Source organism: Peromyscus maniculatus, chromosome 1, assembly GCF_049852395.1.
Source record: "Peromyscus maniculatus bairdii isolate BWxNUB_F1_BW_parent chromosome 1, HU_Pman_BW_mat_3.1, whole genome shotgun sequence".
Lineage (NCBI taxonomy): Eukaryota > Metazoa > Chordata > Mammalia > Rodentia > Cricetidae > Peromyscus > Peromyscus maniculatus.
Genome location: NC_134852.1, coordinates 203,154,173 through 203,169,524, shown reverse-complemented (window position 1 = coordinate 203,169,524; position 15,352 = coordinate 203,154,173). Strand labels below are relative to the sequence as shown.

Below are 15,352 nucleotides of genomic sequence, written 5' to 3'. Positions count from 1 at the left end.
ATGGACATGCACATGCCAGGGCACACACATGGTATTCAGAGGGTATCTTTAGGAACCAGTTGTCTCCTTCCACTCAGGGTTCAATTTCATGTAGTCAGGCATAATGGCAAGCACCTTTGCCCAATGAGCAATCTTCCTGGGCCACATTCAATTTTTGACTACACTAAGCTGTCAGAAGGAATACTACCAAAAGAAGAGAGAAGTGATATATTTGAAATCTATAAATTGTATTTCATGTTCATTTGTCACCTCTAGGAAAAGCAAATAAAGTCCCTTCCTTCTCCTGAAGTAGATGATGAATGATTGCTTATAGCTGAATTGCAGAAGCCTGCGTTGCAGTTATTGACTTCCTATGGAAAACAATTCATCCACAGATGCAGTCAGTGCCATGTCTGCACACCCTGCAAGGCATAGGTAAACGGGTGCTAATCACCCTGAGTCCATCTGAACAAAGAGTAATTGCTCCTGTTCAGGGCAATCACTTCCTCTTGTCTACCCCTCTCCTGTCCAAGCAGAACAGAAGAGACTGTGAGAGGACTGAACTCTCAAGGCTTCAGGGATCCCTGGGTTATGTTCAGTGTAAGGCCCTTGCTAAATGATTCATTCATTCATTTGTAGATCAGTTTGTTCATAAAGGTATATGTACCTACTATGGAATAAGCTTTGTTTCAGGTAGAGTCCATTCCCCAGAGAGCTACTGTTGAGCGTGAGAAATAATAAGATTCATGACTCTTGAAAAGTTCTCCTGAGAGCCTATTTATTTCATTAGTCAGGATGAAGATTAAACATACTACTCATTTGAAAACACATGAGGAGTCAGAAAAGGGTAGAGAGCCATCTTGACCTAGTTGAAATCAAGAATCAATGGACAATTTAAAGAAATGCAGCCTAAGGGAAAGATAGCTCAGTGGATAAAATGCTTGCTGCATGGGCATAAGCATCTGAGTTCAGTTCCCTCGCACTCACCTTAAAAGCTGGATGCAGCAATGCGTACCTGCAGTCACAGCATAGGAAAGTGATGACTTGCGTATCTCAGGGGCTTGCAGCCCGGCCAGCCTGACCTAACTGGTCAGCTCCAGGTTCAATGTAAGACAGTGCCTCAAAAAGTACAGTAGAGAACAATAGATACACTTATCATTGTCCTATGGTCTCTACACATGTGCACATATGCACACTCACACACACACACAAACTCACACACACCCCACATAAATAAATAAATCTAGATAGATACATAATTAAACAGATAACAGATAAATGAATAGATAAGTAAAAATGGGAAATGCAATCTGGTATTTTGGAAAATTATTCATTAGTTTGAATATAACCATTTTGAAAATAATAACTTTTGGAACATTTTCTTGAGAAGACAGAACTTATTTCGGACCAACAATACCACCTATGTCTGAAAATAATATTAATTAATTAATTAATATAATAATATTAATGATGTATATTTCCATATATGTTAAACCTTTTCTCTACAGACTTTGATTACTTAATTACTTATTAATTTTTTCAGTGTTAGTAATTGAAAAATAGGAAGATAAACCTCAGTTCATTTAGGCAAAATTATAGAAGAATTTAAGGCCCAAATAACAAGGTTTCCTTAATCATCTAGCAACTCATTAAGGCTGCACTATATTCCAATCACTACACTAAGTATAGCCTAATTATTTGAAGGTTATGATTAAAGAATTAAAATACATTGTACATGTCTTTGTGTGTCAAAATTGTGCACTAACTTGTATGTTTGCAACTCTTTACAAAATTACATTAGTTGTAATTTTAAATAAAAATATGAATATAAATCAGATTTCATGATGTACTAAGTAGCTTTCAATGAAGAAATCAAAGGAACAAATACATATTAAGATCTTATTAAATTGTTAGGTTGATTAAAACAAAAGTGGGTAATCAAAGATAGATCCATACTAACCTGTTTGTTTTGCAGAGATTTGGGGAGAAACTGGCCTGTGTGGTCCAGACTTGGTAGCTTTACAGGGTGATCACCTACCCTTCTGACAGTTCCAGTATGCAAATTCCCAAGTATAAGGTTTCAGATGAATACTAAATAGAGAAGATGGGGTTCTGCTCTGCTTACTTTTGGTTTTGCAGGGTCAAAAACAAGAGCCGCAATACCTAATAGTTTTATTTACATGATAACAAGCATTAGGCCCTGGGTTCGATCCTCAGCTCTGAAAAAAAATATTTGAAATATTTCAACCTCTTTCTAATGTTACAAGGGGATACAACATGATTTCATATAGCCTGGTGAATTTAGAGTATGCACACATATTAAAATAGTTTTGGTAAACAGTAAATAAAATTCACTTTCATTTGTGGATATTTTGTAGTCTTAATTTAAGTTTTTTTTTTCTTTTTTTAAAATTTCCATGTTAGGGGAAGCAGGTTGTGAAATGAGAAAACAGCATATTCTAGTTAGCCTGGAGCTAGGAAATGAGAAAATGGGGGGAGCATCACCTGGCTTGAAACAATAATGACTGTAAAGCAGGGCCTCCTCATATCATGAAAATAACATTTTGGCAGTAGGACAAGTGGTTGTTACACTTTATTGTTAATTGTGGTTAGTAACACAAAGCAGTATAACCATTGGATGGCATAGTTGTGTTTTGAAATATGACAGCCTCTTTTATGTCCCAATAAATATGAAATCACCTGGAAATATTTCTATCCATTTAGGAGCCATCTAAATGTCCTTGTTTATAACATGCACTAGATTTTAATGAAGCCATGTAAGTTTGTACTTAGCAAATTACCTGCTAGCCCCACGTCAGTCATCAAAAAGAGGAAGCTGTCTGTTTGGTGAACATGAGGTGGGCCAACTCATAACTTCTGTCAGAATTTATGCACTGTGGGATGTCACTCTGTATGCTGTGAATATGTGTTGCTCTGAATGATTGATAAATAAATTGTTGATTGGCCAGTAGCCAGGCAGGAAGTATAGGCAGGATAAGCAGACAAGGAGAATTCTGGAAAGAGGAAGGCTGAGTCAGGAAATGCCAGCCAGACACAGAGAAGGCAAAATATGAAGGCAGAACTGAGAAAAGGTACCATGTGGCTAAACATAAATAAGAATTATGGTTTAATTTAAGTACAAGAGCTAGTCAGTAATAAGTGCGAGCTAATGGCTGAGCAGTTATAGTGAATATAAGCCTCTGTGTGTTTACTTGTGGGACACGAGTGGGAGAGATTTGTCCTGACCACTGGCTGGCCAGGACACAGGAAAACCTCCAACTACATTTATGGACAGTGGCAGTGTTTCATGCTATGTAAGAGACATCAGGCTCCAGTTTTGCATATATTTCCCACCCTTCTCTCTTGTCTGGAGTGCAGCTGACAACCACAGCATTTCTCTCAAACCTTTGTCTTCTCCAAGAAGAAGAATGACAAAGAACCTTGTTCATCCTAAATAATGGAAACAGAATCCAGCAGGGTGTCACACATGCACTCCTTGTGCATGTGTGGTGGTATTATATCCCTTGCAAAGGTGACATGAATTATTATGAAGTTTCAAAATGAGTGCCTTCAAATTGATAGGGAGTTTGCATTTACCTAGTATTCTGCCCCTTTATATCATAATTCAATATATCTCCCCCTCTCTTTGTCTCTCTCTTTCTTCATCCATCCTTTCCCACCTTCTTTTTTCTTTCCGTCCACCCACCCTCCTTTCCTCCCTCCCCTATTGCTAAATCTAAGCTGCAGTGATCTTTCATCACATACCCACACATTGAGCACATCTTTCATACTGAACCAGACTCAGAGAGTTCCAATTAATAAGTTGACAGGGAAGAAGTCAATGGGTAGCATTAAGACAGGCTGTCTGAAAATGTTAGGTGTACACTTTGATGGAGCCAAGGAGACCTATAGAGAGTTAGGAATGAGGTACTTCATCACATATTCCTGGAGGCAGAAAATGAGAGAAAACAAGCAGTTCTCAAGGCAGCTCATTCATCTTGCATCTATTGTGGTTATTCAGAACACTCTGGCCAAGGGTAGGCATCTGAACGAGAGTGCAAAACAAGCACCTGAAGCTATGAGTTTACACGGATTTATAGCCCATGGGTGAAAGATGGAACAGTGCGCTCCAGCTATGCTTTCTATGGAGCATACATTCATATCTTAGCAACCTGTTCAAAATGTATTTCTAACTCTACATGACGGCTTTTAAAACCTTCCTTCCTCCCTTCCTTCCTTCCTTCCTTCCTTCCTTCCTTCCTTCCTTCCTTCCTCCCTCCCTCCCTCCCTCGCTCCCTCCCTCCCTCCCTCCCTTCTTTCCTCCCTTCCTTCCTTCCTTCTTTTCTCCCTCCTTCCTTCCTCCTTCCCCTCCCTTATTCTCTCCCTCACTCCCTCCTTTGCTTCCATTCATTCATTCATTTGGCAGATACTAGTTGAGTATATAATACATGCTGAGCTTAGTCTAGCTGCTAGGTGTACCCCCGTGAGTAAAAGATGTACACTGACATTTGTACAGCTTATGTTATAGTAAAATGTACATAGAAAGAAACAAAATAAATGATACAGTAGACTAGAAAGTGAAAATTAGAGTGGAGTTAAATAATCTATGCATTAATACTGTTCAGAAAATTTTCAAGGGCCCAGACTTTGACTCAAGACTCATATAATCAAGCTAAAAGTAGAATGACAGGGTACTGTTGATGTGAAATAGGAGTATAAGTCAAGAAAGAAGAATTGGGCCCATGTTCATATGTCTTCTTTTCCTACACAGAAAACAACCAGACTGGTACTTTTCTTTCCCCTAGATGGAGTGTGAGCGAGTTACATCATGAGGGAAGGCTAGGATTAAGGGGAAAGGAGGAAAGTCTGAGGTTAAGAACATCACTTTATAACTGAGGAGATGGCTCAGCAAGTAAAGGTGCTTAATGCCAAGCCTGATCATCTGAGTTCAATGCTCAGGCCCACATGGTGGAACAAGAGAACCAAAACCCACAAGTTGTCCTCCGACCTCCACCTGTGTGCTGTAGCACATGCATGGGTGCATATAAGTAAGCAAGTAAGTAAATAAATAAATAAATAAATAAATAAATAAATAAATAAATAAATAAATAAATACATTTTTATTAGAAAAGAAAAGAAAAATAACTGAAAAAAGAGGAAACAGTTTCTTTTAAACAGTCTTATAAATGGGAAGAGAGTATGATCTTCTGATTTTATCTCCTTTTTCTAACCAGTTCCTCTGTGTTCTTCACATAATACAAGTGGTTTTATGGCGTTGTCTGAAGTAGGAGATTGAGCACTGCAGCGCTCAGGTCCTTGTCTGGCTGAGCACTCTGCCTGCTCTTGTGTGCTTCTTGTGTCCACATGGTAGTTTGGTTCCATACATTGTGCATTTGTAAGCCTCGCTTTCTCTTGCTTTCCTGCAGATTATGTTACTCACAGACCCAGAGATTGAGAGCAGTTTATTGATCAGCTCGGATGAAGGGGCAACCTACCAAAAGTACCGGCTCAACTTTTACATCCAGAGTTTGCTTTTCCATCCAAAGCAAGAGGACTGGATCCTGGCATACAGTCAAGACCAAAAGGTGAGCACACTTACCTTGCTTCACACAGTGGTGCACAGCTACTAGGGGAAAGATCACTGGTTACCCATCTGTGACTATCACCTCAGTGATCAATTCTTTTTCTTTTTTCTTGTTTTCTGTTGTATGCAGTAGCCTTAACTCAGTGCCACTGAGAACATCTCAGGTTGCTTGTTGTAGCTATGCAAATATATGAGAAAGCATACAAAAGGATGTTGAGATACCAAGTGAGATAGTATAGAGAGACAGTATGTAGCTTGGATGCCATCTTGGTCACCTTTCCATCAAATCAGTGAACTAATGCACTTAAGATTTCATAGAACTGAAGGTTCTAGTTCACGGGTGAATGATCTTCACTTTGGGCCTCTAGAGAGTCAGCACATCACGGTGGGAGCATAGACCAAATTCTGCTACTCCTTATCAACTAAGGCAAAAATGTAGGACTCAGGCTGGTCCAGAATACCACAGATCCTTCAAGAACTATGTAACCTTGAGGGTACCATGGTGAACCCCACATGCTAAAGTTCCATAGCACCAAGAAAGAAAACTTTTAGTAAAACTTGCTCAACTTTCAGCATCTGCAATGTAATAGATGTTGAAGGATTTAGGATGTACCAATTTTCATGGTATTTGAAGCTATTTTGGAGATAGATGATAATTTTCTTAGTTCAAGATCTATTGCTTTGCCCAGACCCTCAAAAAGAAGCTACTTCCCTAAGGTATAAAAATACCAAGGGATGACTTTTTAAAGGTGAGAAAGATGTTCAGAGGTCAGTATTATCTTAAGGCTTTTATCTTACAGATTTTCTTCACTTGGTGACAACATTGAAGAAGTCCTTCTAAAGCGTTAGATTAAGTTGCACTGCACATGTGTGTTGCTGGAGGGCTTCTCTCCAGGTTCCCCAAGCCCCGCAGTCCCACAATCCACTTATAAAATAATCACTCAGACGCTTATATCACTTATAAACTGTATGGCCGTGGCAGGCTTTCTGCTAACTGTTCTTTTATCTTAAATTAACCCATTTTTATAAATCTATACTTTGCCACGTGGCTGGTGGCTTACCGGCATCTTTACAGGTTACCTCTCCTGGCCGTGGCTGCAGTGTCTCTCCCCTCAGCCTTCCGCTTCCCAGAATTCTCCTCTCTCCTTGTCCCACCTACTTCCTGCCTCGTCACTGGCCACCAGTGTTTTATTTATATAGAACAATATCCACAGCACTTGCCCTTTTTTCTTTTTTTTTTTTTTTTTTAAAAAGGAAGGTTTTAACTTTAACATGGTAAAATTATATATAACAAAACAATTACCGAGGAAGAATTATAGTTACAATATTAAAGAAGATGTCCTATCTATCTTATATTTGTGAGTTTAAGGTTTTATATCTAACTTATCTTTTGTCATAACTGAGGAAATTACAACTATCTAGTTTTCAACCACATCAAAGACCTGAGAAGGAACATAATGGTACCTGAGAAATGGTAGATGGATGCAAGCAACTTTCGGGAATCTTGCAAGAGTAGACCAAGACAGCTGGCAGCCTGGACAGTCACCTAATGTTTTTCAGCATTGTTGGTGCATTCAGATTGGCTACAGGCCTAGAATATCTGACAGACCATTTTCAGAAGCAGGAATTTTGAGAGACCATCTTACCCTGTCTTGGCAGAGTACAGTGGTCACTTTCCTTGTGTCCCGCTTGTCCAGAAAGGACAGCATTGCATTTGTACTGTCAGCCATCAAGGCAAGGGCAGTTCTTTGCCCAGTAGGCCATTTTGTGCCAAGAAGACAAACTTCCAAATGGAAATGTCTTTGAAGCCCAACATTCTCTCGGGATCAAATTGGTGCAGCCAGGAGCAATTGTGTCTCATGTCAACAGAATTCTAAGTTATTTAAATGCCATATTCTCTAGGTCTATGAAGTGTTTGAAGATTACCTATCTATCTGAAATATATCTATGTATATCTAGAAGACTTAACTAACATGGCTACAAATATGATTATCATAGATGACTAATTATTAATCTATTTTTTAATTATCCATTACAATTTTAAATGAGCTACATAAACATAATACCTCAAACAAGAATAGAAATATATATACAGTATAACAAAATTAACTTCAAGTTTGTATCAATAAACTAAAATTTATACCAATGTAAAACATTTTAAACAAGTTGTTCTTTAAAAGTAGGTTCATTAATCTACCCTTTTATCTTATCATCTCTATATCCTCCTATATATCTAATCATATCCCCTTTTTCTTTTTTAGAAAGAGTTCACATTTATAATCAACCTGTTTTAAATAAAAATATTGGTTTTTCTCTGTCCCACACCAGAGGGCTCTTCTGATTTGGGACACAAGAATCTCTTAACCATTTTTTTTTAAAGCAATATGTCTGGGTTTAGAGGGGGAGTGAGCCAATTCCACCTCTAAAGCCAGCTTGGTATATTTGGGAATTTGGGCGTAGCATCTCTTACTACTTCCTGCTGGAGGGGGGCGCTGTATCTTATGGGGACACAAAGGAAATTTTAAGCCTATGGGGTAGTCCTTGAGGCTGTATTGTGTGAACCAGTTGCCTTGAAACGATTCTGGATGTTGGATCATCTGGGCCATGGTGTCACCGGAGGCCTTTCAGGGGGTCTTGGCTGGTGAAACCTGATGTATCTTAATCTGGAACAAATCCACAGCCTCTGGCTTTCTGTGAAAACAAAAGCAGAGCCTCTTTTCCAAAGCAACATATCCTTAAATCCAAATTTTGAAGTTAAGTTACCTTTAAAATATGCATATTGGTTTAATTCAATATCTTTTTTGATCAAATTTTTTTTGCAGTTAAAAATCCCAAAGACAACACAATCCAGATTGTCTGTGTAATATTCATCTTTACGTGGCTTTTTACATTAATTTTTTTGTCTCTTTTAAGCCTACGTATATTTTACACACATTGTAAACGATGTTATCTGAATCAGTCTTTTTGTGAGCCTATTACTTTAAACTGCATCCTTCTGAGCCTGAAACAGCTCTGTGGCTGCTGGCTCCGCCCACTTCAGCTTACCAACATGGCAGTGGTACGTTTTCCGCCAGCTCTGGGAGTCATCAAGTCTCAGAAATAGTGGGTCTAAGCTTTTATCAAAGCAGCATGTAGCCCAGAAACCTTTTTTTTTTTTTTTTTTTTTTTTAAATACTAGTAAAGACTAAATCTACTACACAGTATAATGTGCCTCTGGCAGACCCCTCATTCCCGTGATACTGCCGGTCAAACGCACACGCCAGGAGCCCGCCAGTGTTCAAACCCGCGTTTTGCGGCGTCTAGCTGCTCATAGGAGACAAGAAGCAGGAACCTGGTTTTGGCTCTGTTTAGAATTGGTTATTAAATATTCTCAGGTTTAAGGTGGAAACTCGAGCCGTTGGGCGCCATTTGTTGCTGGAGGGCTTCTCTCCAGGTTCCCCAAGCCCCGCAGTCCCACAATCCACTTATAAAATAATCACTCAGACGCTTATATCACTTATAAACTGTATGGCCGTGGCAGGCTTTCTGCTAACTGTTCTTTTATCTTAAATTAACCCATTTTTATAAATCTATACTTTGCCACGTGGCTGGTGGCTTACCGGCATCTTTACAGGTTACCTCTCCTGGCCATGGCTGCAGTGTCTCTCCTCTCAGCCTTCCGCTTCCCAGAATTCTCCTCTCTCCTTGTCCCACCTACTTCCTGCCTCGTCACTGGCCACCAGTGTTTTATTTATATAGAACAATATCCACAGCACATGTGTTCAGCTGCGTGTATATGCCCCATAAATGTTATACTAATCTTAAGTATTCTCTATTATATATATTATGTAGGCACTATATAAAACTACATGGGTTTTGCCTTTAAGTAACTTTAACAGCAACATAGAGTATAAGGCTAGCAAAATGGCAAGTAAAAATGTAATTGAAAAAAATGAAAATTCATGTAGGCAAACATAAGAGAAATCTGAGCCATTCAAATTCAAGGGAAAACAGGTGAGACACCAGCATGCCCTTTATGCAATCCATCATTCCACAGAGTCATTCTGAAAATGTTCTTGAGAGGAATCATAACCTACATATTACTTGTGTTTGAAGATATGTTGGGTTTCCATTAATTGGAGGAGATACTAAATGTGCTGACTAGATTTATTGTCAACTGGAAACAAGCTAGAGTCACCTAGGAAGAAGGAACCCCAGTTAAGGGGTTGTCCAGATTATATTTGCCTGTGTCTGTGTCTGTGAGAGAGCTTCTTGATTGTTTATTGATGTGGGAAAGCCAGTTCCACCCTGGACAGTGTCATCCCTGAGCAGGGTGAGCCTGAGCTCTACGAGAAAGTTAGCTAATCATGAGCCAGTGAGTGATCCAAAAGGTAAATCAGCAGGCATTATTCCTCCATGGTTCTTGTCTTGACTTCCTTCAAGGATGAACTGTGATTTGGAAATGTAAGCCAAATAAATCCATTCTTCCTCAAGTCAGAAAGAAATCTAGAACATTGGGGTTTTCTTTGTATGGGTTAGTCTCAATGTGTGGGGTTCTCAATGAAGGCAAAAGAAGGCTGTAACCAATTTCCCAAAGTCTCTAGTGACACAGCTATTTTGAAGTAAGCAAATTAACATTATAGAATTGGGGTTTTATTCATACTGCCCTTACTGACAAATAAAAGCCACATTAAACCTGAAAATGGGTTTACCATTAGTAGTGCTTTTTTCCTCTTGAGCGGCCTGGCTACCCTTTCACAGAATGAACAATTTTGCTCCTGGAGTTGAGCTACCATGTATTTGATGCAATGGCGAAGACAGAGTTGCCCAGGGCATGGGGTATCTGTCATTTAATCCACTGTTACTGTATTTTATTCACCTCTAGGCTAATTTCCCCCCTGCCCACCATGCCTGAGGCATAGTGAACAGTGGGTTTACTTGGATAAGTGAAAACTAAATACCTTTGCAATTGTGCTAGAGGAGATGCTCTGAAATGTAACCTTGAGGTCCCAGTACTTCATGCTTTCTATATTCACCATGAAAAAGTAAATAGCCCTGGAGGAGTGAGGACACCTAGGCAGTGTAGATGGAATTCTAAATGGTCTTATTAAATAAGAAACACAGAGACAGATACAGAGTTAAAAGTCAAAGAGATCAGAGCACTAGCAAATAGCCTTTAGCTTACCACTCGCCGCCATCCTTCCCCTGAGAGAGAGAGAGACCTTCTCCTGTGTGACCTATTTATTGCCTTTCTGTTCTACCTTCTCTTTGGCTCTAAACGAAACCACATGATTTGCTCATCACTGCCTGTCTATACAGACCTCCAGGTCTCTATGGTTGGTACTGAGATTAAAGGTTCAGGTCACCACTTGGCTGTGTCTGAACATACAGAGACTCTGCCTGCCATGTGATCAGATTAAGGGCATGTGCCACCACCACCAGACTTCTGCTAAATGGCTTGCTTTTAGCTCTGATCACCAGGCAAATTTATTTATTAACATACAAATGAAATCACATATCAGCACAAATAAAATATCACCACAAGGTAGTGATCCCAACTCAGTCACTTATAGTGAATGGTAGCCTTAAATGTGTTTGTATGGCTAGTTATTTTTTGCAGGTGCACTTTCTATGGCATTGAAAATATTATTAGACTCCTCATCTCTTTAGTTTTAAATGTTGGCTTGGAGAAAATAACATCAAGCTTTAATTCTTATAGACTTAGAAGATTTATAGATAAGATTTAATCTAACAATGTCTGAAAAGGCAGGGAACTCTTATATTTCTCAAAACACACACACACACAAGGAAGGGAACTCACTGTTACACATCCAAAGTGGCAGCAAAAAATATATGGACTTAAAGTTCAGACGATGAAGGTTTAATGATCTTTTGGCTTATAACCTTTAGAGGTTATAAGAAATACTCCAGTAGAACAAAAAAAAAAGGATAGATTTCTGTTGATAAGGAGCACACTTTTTCTTCTTAAACAGAGGAAGAATAATCTCATAAATAATTATATAAAGTTGGAAAAGAAATGTTTACAGAGTGGAATTTTCATCAAACACAGAAAGTTGGCTAAGCTCATTATAATACACAGAAACTTGTGGAAGCTGATCTTAATTTTCATGGTTTGATCTAGTGGCAAATGTGGTTTTTGTCTCCCTAGTTTAAAAACTTTGAAAAGTTGGACAAGGGTTGATGAATTCTGAGCCATTGATTATAGGGTTAAGCAGTAGAAATGTAAGGATGAGTTGAGGTTTGTGAAGGTTTAGACCAACGGTTTATTTTTTGAGCACAGATTTGACAAATTCTTTGATTTCAGAGCTTGAACAATCCTGATCAACCTTTATTCTATATAATGTGAGGAATTCAAATTTGGATGATTCAACAAATGTTATCATAGGAAAAAATCAGTTGATCTCATGTGTAGATGTTGTAGGAACAACAGAAAAAAAATGCATATAATTTGGTGGGACTCTCACTTTGGATGGTGATATTTTGAAGGGAACATGAACAGAAATAGTCTTTCTACTTCTGTCTCGGGTTTCTCAAGAGAGAATTAAGGATAAATCCGTTATGTGGTGGGAAAAGACAATCTGCTGATGTGTGTTGAGAACTGAAGAGACCTCAGTGTCTCAAGACTTACATCAAGGTTTGAGGAGCATGGTATTATCTGGAAGGGAGGTGGTCTGCCACCATCAGAGAAGCCAATGGTATTCTCCAGAGTTAAGTGAGTGATGCTGGTATCAGAGCTCTGGCAATCATTTACAAACCATGGATTTTTAAAACTTAGAAGACGCAGCTCTGGGCACCAAGGAGAGCTCAGTGTTGGCACTGGTTGGCCAGCATCTGCGAATTTTAGGAAAGAGGAACATTTGTTCTTGTGTATAAGTATTGTTCATCAGTTTTTCTCTGTGACAGCTGCTACTGCTGCTGTTGCCAAGCTCTCAGCGAAGATCTTAGCTCCAGAGCAAGCTTTCCATCTGCTGGATGCAGTTTCATGTCAAACTCAGGCAAACATAAAGGAACTGACTCTTATAAAACACCATGGTAAGGTGCTGGCGCCTACACAACTTATCTAAGAGCAGCATCCTTGCCCCTCCCTCTCCCTCACTTCCTATCTTCTTTGTACTTGGGGGCTTACTTTCTGTCTTCTAAACATACAGGGATTTTGTTTTTCTCATTTCCCTGACATTGATTGTTTTCTCCACTTTAAGAAAAGGTACTTTTAAAACCATGAGAAGAGAATTTGGATCCATGGTATGAAGGATGCTCCAAAGGTCTGAGATGCCTTTTTGTGCTTCATACTGTTTGACAAACAGCTTGTGGAGGCTGTCTGATATGAGCATTAGAAAGCACTCAAACACTTCTGTTGACTATCTTGCATTCTTTCTGAGACAGGAGAGTTTTACTGGCCACCAGTTCAATGGACATTTTAAACATAAATAACTGTTATTTATTTTCAGAGGAAATTTTATGACAAATGTCCTCTTCAGAATTAAGAGGATTATACTGTTTTCATAACTTAGAATATTTATTTTTCTTAGATGGTAAAATCTATTGAGGATATTCAGTATCTCGGTGATTGTATAGTAAATGTTTAAAAAAAATAAACTGATTGGAGAAAAAGAAAATAATGGCTATGAATGAGGTTTTATAAAGATTTTCCTATGCAAGTATAGAAGACCAAAAGTCTTAAGGTCTGCCATTTGCCAGCTGGAACACCAAAGAAGGCAGTGCTATGATTTGGCCTAAGTCTGAATTGTTGAGAATTGGGTGAGTGTGAGTGTTAGAGGAGTATCCCTGGTGTCTATCCTATTCAAAGTTCAGCAGCTTGAGAACTAGGGGTGTTGATTGATATCTTGGAACCCTAGGAGATAGGTGTTTCATCTCAAAGGAGAGAAAGAGCAAAATCATACCCCAGAGCACTCAAATGAGATTGTCCCTATCCCCACTGGGGAAGGCAAATTTCTGACAGAAGATTTTAGATTGAAAGTCTGGTCTCTAGGAGATCCCCAAAGTTAGGCTCACTCTTTGGTTCCCTATACACAGATTAAAGTGAAGAGTAACTGTGGAAAGCAGCGTAGAGCTGAGAATTTATTCAATGAAGTCAGATTGGTAGAGGAACCAAATAAATCTGTCTGGTGACCCAAGATCCATATTTGAGTACTGATATTTACTTTAGGTTGACACAGGAGAAGGGTTAGGACAAGAGGTAAGAGATATACAGAGTTAAGCATAGTCAAGGTGTGGGTTGTTTGATCACTGTCTCAGTTCTGATTCAGCAAAGTGGTCACAAACAGCCCTTATTGCTGTTGTCACAAGGGATCAGTGTGACTCTCAGGATGTCACCTCTGGTCTGTGTTGTAGCTTCATCATAATGGATGATAACTACCCTCACTGAGAGGAAACTGTCTGTCTTTTCATGTTATGCTGTTTCTGGAATCCAAAGTGACTGCAGGTTTAGGGTGGTGACTTACCTGCACCTTCAACCTTGAAGGAGAATGAGATAATTAGACAATCACTCTTTGAGAGATTAACATGACTGTGTGCAGAAGTTAACAGGTTATCCACAGTAGAAAAGAGACAGAAAATGGAGGTGAAGCTGTCAGAGTAATCTTGTTTTGATTAGTCTGTGGGACAAAGTGAAAAAATCAATGTTGTTTTGTTATTGTTTTCCTATATTTATTTATCTCTGTGTGTATGTACTTGTGTGTATGCTTGTGTTTATGTGTGTGTGTGTGTGTGTGTGTGCATGTACATGCCATGGCAGGAAATGGAAGTCAGAGGACAAATTGTGGGTTTTGCTTCTCTTCTTTCACCAAATTGAACTTGGGTCAGGTTTGGTAACAAGCATTTACCTTTAGCTTTACCTGATAAAATATCTAGTACTTTACTTTATTTTATTTATTTTGAGTTAATGCTTTTTAATAGCGTAAGCTTCCAGGTACCTCTTTCAGATCTTCTTAGACCACTGCTTCAAATGCTAATATGTTTGTTCTAGAAACAGTATAATGGATGGATCCACAGATAATGTTTCTCAGCTATTTCATCCCTTAGTCCAGACTGGTTGACATATAAACTTAATGTGGTTGCCTAAATAATGCTCTACTGAACAGACATGCACATTTCTGAGCACCCACAAATGATTGACAAGGAGAAAAGATGCAAATTCAAGATGTTAAGGAAGTAACCTCAATTCTTAGAAAACCCACGTTGAAACAGGATAAACTTCCTCAGCTTCTCAAGGGTCTATGAGATGACGTACCCTTGGGAAACCCTGTGGTTTCTAAAACAGCATTTGAGGAAATGGGCAGAAGCCCTGTCCCTTAAATGTCTTACAGCATTGAATCACTGTGGGCAACATGGAGAAGCCGCTTGCGTTTACTATAGGGACTTGAGAATGCTGTTCTATACCATTTGTTTATTTCTGCAGCTTAAACAGGAAGCACATTTTGTCCACTTCTTTGTATTTGAAAACAGGACAGACGGGAGAACGGACATGTGTTTCCTTACTTCATTCCTGGTTTCCTCTGACTTATTTTCCTTAATACAGGAAACTTCCAAAGGAAGCCTTGGCAGCAGGCTGAGGCTGCCAGATTACATCTTTATTTTAATTTGGCAATAAACTAGTGTACAAACTGTGCTATAAAACATTGCCTCCAACGGCATCTCTCAGTCTGTCTTAAACACCTCACTAAACATGATGTGTTGGGAAACATTCGAAATGAGAGAAAACAAAGAGCAGATGTGACTGTAAGAAAAAAGGAGAAAGAGAAACCAGAGCAAACCAGAGCAATGTGCACA

The 15,352-nt window shown here is 39.0% G+C and overlaps 1 protein-coding gene across 7 annotated transcripts in view; it reads left to right on the top strand.

The window, feature by feature from the left end:
- Nucleotides 1–15,352, top strand: part of Sorcs1 (sortilin related VPS10 domain containing receptor 1) — a 537,652-nt gene that overhangs the window by 326,918 nt on the left and 195,382 nt on the right. For all 7 annotated transcript variants that reach the window (XM_006983296.3, XM_076563275.1, XM_006983299.4 and 4 more), the window contains exon 4: nucleotides 5,406–5,564. In XM_006983296.3, coding sequence (XP_006983358.1) covers nucleotides 5,406–5,564 — 159 coding nt within the window. The remainder of the gene's footprint in view (nucleotides 1–5,405; nucleotides 5,565–15,352) is intronic.